Source organism: Cherax quadricarinatus, chromosome 6 (genome assembly GCF_038502225.1).
Source record: "Cherax quadricarinatus isolate ZL_2023a chromosome 6, ASM3850222v1, whole genome shotgun sequence".
In the NCBI taxonomy this organism is placed as follows: Eukaryota; Metazoa; Arthropoda; class Malacostraca; order Decapoda; family Parastacidae; genus Cherax; species Cherax quadricarinatus.
In genome coordinates, this window is record NC_091297.1 from 69333731 (window position 1) to 69341602 (window position 7872).

General features: G+C 44.0%; 1 protein-coding gene across 1 annotated transcript in view; it reads left to right on the forward strand.

The window, feature by feature from the left end:
- The first annotated feature begins 1101 nt into the window (after nt 1-1101).
- LOC128692970 (uncharacterized) overlaps nt 1102-7872 on the forward strand; it is a 164378-nt gene continuing 157607 nt past the window's right edge. Inside the window, exon 1 of the mRNA XM_070081917.1 lies at nt 1102-1211. Within this exon, the coding sequence (XP_069938018.1) occupies nt 1117-1211 (95 nt within the window). The 5' untranslated portion in view covers nt 1102-1116. The remainder of the gene's footprint in view (nt 1212-7872) is intronic.

Sequence of the window (7872 nt, forward strand, 5' to 3'; positions counted from 1 at the left end):
GATTAATTTAATAAAAATCACCAGTGCTCTTGTGTAGCACCTGAACCCACTCCAGTGTTCTTGTGTAGCACCTGAACCCACTCCAGTGTTCTTGTGTAGCACCACAACCCACTCCAGTGTTCTTGTGTAGCACCTGAACCCACTCCAGTGTTCTTGTGTAGCACCACAACCCACTCCAGTGTTCTTGTGTTGTACCACAACCCACTCCAGTGTTCTTGTGTTGCACCACAACCCACTCCAGTGTTCTTGTGTTGCACCATAACCCACTCCAGTGTTCTTGTGTAGCACAAGAATCCTCTCCAGTGTTCTTGTGTAGCACAACAACCCACTTCAGTGTTCTTGTGTAACATCAGAACCCACTCCAGTGCTCTTGTGTGGCACAAAAACCCTCTCCAGTGTGCTTGTGTAGCATCAGAACCCACTCCAGTGCTCTTGTGTGGCACAAGAACCCTCTCCAGTGTTCTTGTGTAGTACCACAACCCACTTCAGTATTCTTGTGTAGCATCAGAACCCACTCCAGTGTGCTTGTATAACATCAGAACCCACTCCAGTGCTCTTGTGTGGCACAAGAACCCTCTCCAGTGTTCTTGTGTAGCTCCACAACCCACTTCAGTATTCTTGTGTAGCATCAGAACCCTCTCCAGTGTTCTTGTGTAGCACCACAACCCACTTCAGTGTTCTTGTGTAGTACCAGAACCCATTCCAGTGTTCTCGTGTAGTATCAAAACCCACTCCAGTGTTCTTGTGGAGCATCGGAACTCACTCCAGTTTTTTAGAACATTAGAACCCACTCTAGCGTTTCCGTGGAACATCAGAACCCCATCTGGTGTTGCTGTGGTGCTTCACAACACATGCCAGTGTTGTGGTAGGGCATCACAACTCACACCATGTTTTTACAACAATCACTGTTGATAATTAAAGAAGACAGTGAAAAACGTACTTTAATTCTCACGTTATATTCAAAATATTCACATAAATTTTAGCACTTTGTTAGAAAAACAAAATGTTGTGAACTTTGTTAAGATGTGCGGCACTTAAAGCAGGAAGCTCGTCTTTGTTAATATAATGTTTTGTTTCTCGTCCCGTGCTGCACCACAGTGGAAGGTAGTATTGCTAATGATCTCCGCGAGTGTTGTCCTCCAGTTGACGGAGGCGCAGAGCGGAGCAGAGAGCTTATCCTTCCACGGCTACATTCCCAGTGAAAATGTCAGGTACGTCATCTTTCTTGCTTTATCTCTTACGTTCTCGGGCCCTCCATCAATCTTGCCTTCTCCCATAGTATTGTCTTCCATCTCCACAGAGTTCTCTTAATTTGTCAAGCTGTGCGTCAACTGCCACATAAGTGTTGTTTACTCGCTATTGGTTTTGTTAATTTCTCAACGATCCTTCTACTTTCCTGTACACCTTTCCAATTTCCTGTCCACTCCTCGAGTTCCCTGAAGATCCAACTTCCTGCAGACTCTTTTAAGCTCTTTGTAGATTTTTTCATTTCCCTGAAAATTCTATCAGTTACTCAGAGAGCACCTCAGTTCCTTCAAACCCTTTAACCTTTTTACATATCTTTCCATTCGTTTTACTAGTCTCGCCGAGACAGATTTTCTTCTGTCTTCCCTATAACTCATCATTTATTGCTTACCTTAACCCACACCACAATCCCTCTAATATCGCCATCCTATCAGCCATCCTCGTCCTATCAAAATCTTGTTACCCCACCATACTAGTTACAGAATTTGGTATTTTTCTTATGTTAATGCATGTTAAAGCTTTTATTAATTTTTCTTCTCTATTAAGAGATTTCATTCACTGTTTGTTTCTTAACGTCGTAAATCTAGCCCCCTCAAAAATATACTTTAAATATTTTTCCACATTTACAATTTCCCGTAAGAATTTTACAAGTTCTTCAGCTCTGGACTTCAATAGATTTTAAAGTCTTCTAAAGACGTTATAGTTCTTCGACGCGTTACCTTCTATACTTTATAGTCCTTTGGATTTCTTTTCTTTTTCAGATCCTTCTGACTGCTTTTTTACACTCATCTCACTTTTTGAATGCCATTAAATTAAAGTCTTCCCAGTAACCTCTTCATTCAGTCTTTCACCTTTAGAATAATTTTTAGAAATCCCTATTCTGGTTAGTGTCTCTCTTAATTATTAGTTGTTTTTCTTTTTAAAATAGGGATTCCTTAAATCAAAATTAATATGTGAGGAATTACTTAACAATGAATTGAAAATTACTTCTCAAACATATGTATGGAAAAATAATCCATTGACGATTAATGTTCAAATTGCAACATTCAGTGTGTATTTGCTTCTCAAATTGTTTTCTCTTTTCTTTGTATAAATGTAAATAACATTCACTGTATACGTGTGAATGATGCTCCTTCTGATCTCTGTCCTCACTTCCCCGCTGAAGTTCAGCGGGTCAACAGCGCATCTTCTTCCTCTACTAATTTTTTTTATGGGGACGATCATACACGGGAAGCCAAAGGTGATAGCTGGTATGAGCAGGTGTAGGTCTCCGGCAGCAGGCGCAGCAGAAGCTCATGACTGTGTGGCCACTAGACTCATGTTAAGTAGAGGTGTGGCTGGTCTCTTTCCCCAGCCACCAAGCTATTTTCCTCTATTTTTTTAATAACTTTCAGTGAGAATTTTCTGCTGTGATATACGTATAATTGAAGCATGGTTAAGCAATTTTTTTTCAGTGTTTTGGCATACACGATGTTGTTATGAGCTGATATATAAATATAATTTTAAATGATTTAAACTCATACTAAACTGCAGTCCAGGTTGGCACTGTAACCCGTGTCAAAACGGATGAATGTGAGGTATCGTGGCTATAATTTGTGTTTTCTTCAGGGCGAAGGCTCCCAGAGGTGACGGCCAGCCCAATGACATTTACCTTGACTTCGAAAATCCTCCTGAACTAAAAGACGGAGAAGTGGTCCTCTACCCTCGTAATATTGAAGGCTTCGGCTTCGAGTACGGTCAGGACCCCGAGGAGCACATCTACCAGATCCACGACATAAACAAACTGCAACTCGACAAGCATAGCAAGCACTCAGACGATCAAAACAAGAGCAGTGGCAAGAAGCTCATACCAGCTGCCTCTGTCCTCGATATCATCGTCCAGCAATCCCTTACCCACAACTATGGTGACACTGCCCCTTCCACTGCCATTCCTGGATACCCCAGCCCCTTAATAACCCCTAGCCAGCGATAAGGATTGTACTTCACAGCGTATTTTGTAAAAATCGCTTTCTCGTATTTACTCTTTAAAGTCCTCTTGTAAGACCCTGTTGAATCCTACAGGTCATGATACATAACCGATACTCAGGATCTACTCTAATCACGTCCTGCACTCCCATCATCGACACCTATCATTAATTCCAAGAGCCCATAATCGAACCTTCACACATCCACTCCTGGAATCCATAATGCTATCCTCCAATCCCATCTCAGAATCTTATATTTTACCCTTCAACACACTCTCAAAAGTAAATCATCTCCGCAATGTCAACTTCAGGATCTTCCCATCCTAACGTGTCAATTCTAAGCGCCCAACCTAGTTGTAGCTTCAAGAGTCTGACACACAACATAGCACAGTTGTAGCTTCAAGAGTCTGACACACAACACAGCACACTTGTAGCTTCAAGAGTCTGACACACAACACAGCACAGCTGTAGCTTCAAGAGTCTGACACAACACAGCACAGTTGTAGCTTCAAGAGTCTGACACACAACACAGCACAGTTGTTGCTTCAAGAGTCTGACACACAACACAGCACAGCTGTAGTTTCAAGAGTCTGACACACAACACAGCACAGCTGTAGCTTCAACAGTCTGACAAACAACACAGCATAGCTTTAGCTTCAAGAGTCTGACACACAACACAGCACAGTTGTAGCTTCAAGAGTCTGACACACAACACAGCATAGTTGTAGCTTCAAGAGTCTTACACACAACACAGCACAGCTGTAGCTTCAAGAATCTGACACACAACACAGCACAGCTGTAGCTTCAAGAGTCTGACACACAACACAGCACAGTTGTAGCTTCAAGAGTCTGACACACAACACAGCACAGCTGTAGCTTCAAGAGTCTGACACACAACACAGCACAGTTGCAGCTTCAAGAGTCTGACACACAACACAGCACAGTTGTAGCTTCAAGAGTCTGACACACAACACAGCACAGCTGTAGCTTCTAGAGTCCGACACACAACACAGCACAGCTGTAGCTTCAAGAGTCTGACACACAACACAGCACAGCTGTAGCTTCAAGAGTCTGCCACACAACACAGCACAGTTGTAGCTTCAAGAGTCTGACACACAACACAGCACACTTATAGCTTCAAGAGTCTGACACACAACACAGCTCAGCTGTAGCTTCAAGAGTCTGACACACAACACAGCACAGTTGTAGCTTCAAGAGTCTGCCACACAACACAGCACACTTGTAGCTTCAAGAGTCTGACACAGAACACAGCAAAGTTGAAGCTTCAAGAGTCTGACACACAACGCAGCACAGTTGTAGCTTCAAGAGTCTGACACACAACACATCACAGTTGTAGCTTCAAGAGTCTGACACACAACACAGCACAGTTTTAGCTTCAAGAGTCTGACACACAACACAGCACACTTGTAGCTTCAAGAGTCTGCCACACAACACAGCACAGTTGTAGCTTCAAGAGTCTGACACACAACACAGCACAGTTGTAGCTTCAAGAGTCTGACACACAACACAGCACAGTTGTAGCTTCAAGAGTCTGACACACAACACAGCACAGTTGTAGCTTCAAGAGTCTGCCACACAACACAGCACAGTTGTAGCTTCAAGAGTCTGACACACAACACAGCACACTTGTAGCTTCAAGAGTCTGACACACAACACAGCACAGCTGTAGCTTCAAGAGTCTGACACAACACAGCACAGTTGTAGCTTCAAGAGTCTGACACACAACACAGCACAGTTGTTGCTTCAAGAGTCTGACACACAACACAGCACTGCTGTAGTTTCAAGAGTCTGACACACAACACAGCACAGCTGTAGCTTCAACAGTCTGACAAACAACACAGCATAGCTTTAGCTTCAAGAGTCTGACACACAACACAGCACAGTTGTAGCTTCAAGAGTCTGACACACAACACAGCATAGTTGTAGCTTCAAGAGTCTTACACACAACACAGCACAGCTGTAGCTTCTAGAGTCTGACACACAACACAGCACAGCTGTAGCTTCAAGAGTCTGACACACAACACAGCACAGTTGTAGCTTCAAGAGTCTGACACACAACACAGCACAGTTGCAGCTTCAAGAGTAGCTTCTGAGTCCGACACACAACACAGCACAGCTGTAACTTCAAGAGTCTGACACACACAAGCACAGCACGAGAGTCTGCCACACAACACAGCACAGTTGTAGCTTCAAGAGTCTGACACACAACACACAACTTGACACACAACACAGCACAGTTGTAGCTTCAAGAGTCTGCACAGCTGTAGCTTCAAGAGTCTGACACACAACACAGCACAGTTGTAGCTTCAAGAGTCTGACACACAACACAGCACAGTTGTAGCTTCAAGAGTCTGACACACAACACAGCACAGTTGTAGCTTCAAGAGTCTGACACACAACACAGCACAGTTGTAGCTTCAAGAGTCTGCCACACAACACAGCACAGTTGTAGCTTCAAGAGTCTGCCACACAACACAGCACAGTTGTAGCTTCAAGAGTCTGCCACACAACACAGCACAGTTGTAGCTTCAAGAGTCTGCCACACAACACAGAACAGTTGTAGCTTCAAGAGTCTGCCACACAACACAGCACAGTTGTAGCTTCAAGAGTCTGCCACACAACACAGCACAGTTGTAGCTTCAAGAGTCTGCCACACAAAACAGCACACTTGTAGCTTCAAGAGTCTGCCACACAACACAGCACAGTTGTAGCTTCAAGAGTCTGCCACACAACACAGCACAGCTGTAGCTTCAAGAGTCTGCCACACAACACAGCACAGTTGTAGCTTCAAGAGTCTGACACACAACATAGCACAGTTGTAGCTTCAAGAGTCTGACACACAACACAGCACAGTTGTAGCTTCAAGAGTCTGAAACACAACACAGCACACTTATAGCTTCAAGAGTCTGAATCACAACACAGCACAGTTGTAGCTTCAAGAGTCTGATACACAACACAGCACACTTGTAGCTTCAAGAGTCTGACACACAACACAGCACACTTGTAGCTTTAAGAGTCTGACACACAACACAGCACAGTTGTAGCTTCAAGAGTCTGCCACACAACACAGCACAGTTGTAGCTTCAAGAGTCTGCCACACAACACAGCACAGTTGTAGCTTCAAGAGTCTGCCACACAACACAGGACAGTTGTAGCTTCAAGAGTCTGCCACACAACACAGCACAGTTGTAGCTTCAAGAGTCTGCCACACAACACAGCACAGTTGTAGCTTCAAGAGTCTGCCACACAACACAGCACACTTGTAGCTTCAAGAGTCTGAATCACAACACAGCACAGTTGTAGCTTCAAGAGTCTGATACACAACACAGCACACTTGTAGCTTCAAGAGTCTGACACACAACACAGCACACTTGTAGCTTTAAGAGTCTGACACACAACACAGCACAGTTGTAGCTTCAAGAGTCTGCCACACAACACAGCACAGTTGTAGCTTCAAGAGTCTGCCACACAACACAGCACAGTTGTAGCTTCAAGAGTCTGCCACACAACACAGGACAGTTGTAGCTTCAAGAGTCTGCCACACAACACAGCACAGTTGTAGCGCCAAGAGTCTGACACACAACACAGCACAGCTGTAGCTTCAAGAGTCTGACACACAACACAGCACTGTTGTAGCTTCAAGAGTCTGACACACAACACAGCACAGCTGGCTTCAAGAGTCTGCCACAAAACACAGCACAGTTTTAGCTTCAAGAGTCTCACACACAACACAGCACAGCTATAGCTTCAAGAGTCTGACACACAACGCAGCACACTTGTAGTTTCAAGAGTCTGACACACAACACAGCACAAGTGTAGCTTCAGGAGTCTGACACACAACACAGCACAGCTGTAGCTTTAAGAATCTGACACACAACACAGCACAGTTGTAGCTTCAAGAGTCTGACACACAACACAGCACAGTTGTAGCTTCAAGAGTCTGACACACAACACAGCACAGTTGTAGCTTCAAGAGTCTACCACACAACACAGCACAGTTGTAGTTTCAAGAGTGGAAATATAAACACATATGCAGTATAATGTGATCCTTTATTGACAACGTTTCACCCACACAGTGGGCTTTTTCAAGTCACACACAGATCTACCTGGGGTGGAAGGTACGGGAGTATTTATAGTCATGTTCAGAATGTTGAGGTCAGGTGGAGAATGCTGCATCTGATGATCTACCGGGTGGAGTTATAGAGTCTTGGGTAGCTTGGCAGGGGTATTGGACAAGTTGTGAGTAGACCTTCTGCAGTGTTCTATGTTCTTATGTGGGACAGCGATGAAGAAGTTTCTTGGCGAGTGATTCAGCTATGTTACAGAAGCCGTTGTTCTGGTTGAAATTGTTGGTTATAGAGATAAGCGATGATTCCAGGATTCTTCGGTATTGAGTGTTGTCTTCTGTGGCGATAAGTCTTGAGTTTCTGTAGTTAATTAAATGGTTGTGTGAATTGCGATGTTGTACACAGGCATTCCTTGTATCGTCAGTCCTGCTTGCATATTGGTGTTCTGAAATACGTGTTTGGAGGTCTCTTGATGTTTCGCCCACATATAATTTGTTGCAATCATTACAAGGGATTATGTATACCCCTGCAGAGGACGGTGGCTTGTCCTGTCTACTACTGGTGATGTCCTTGAT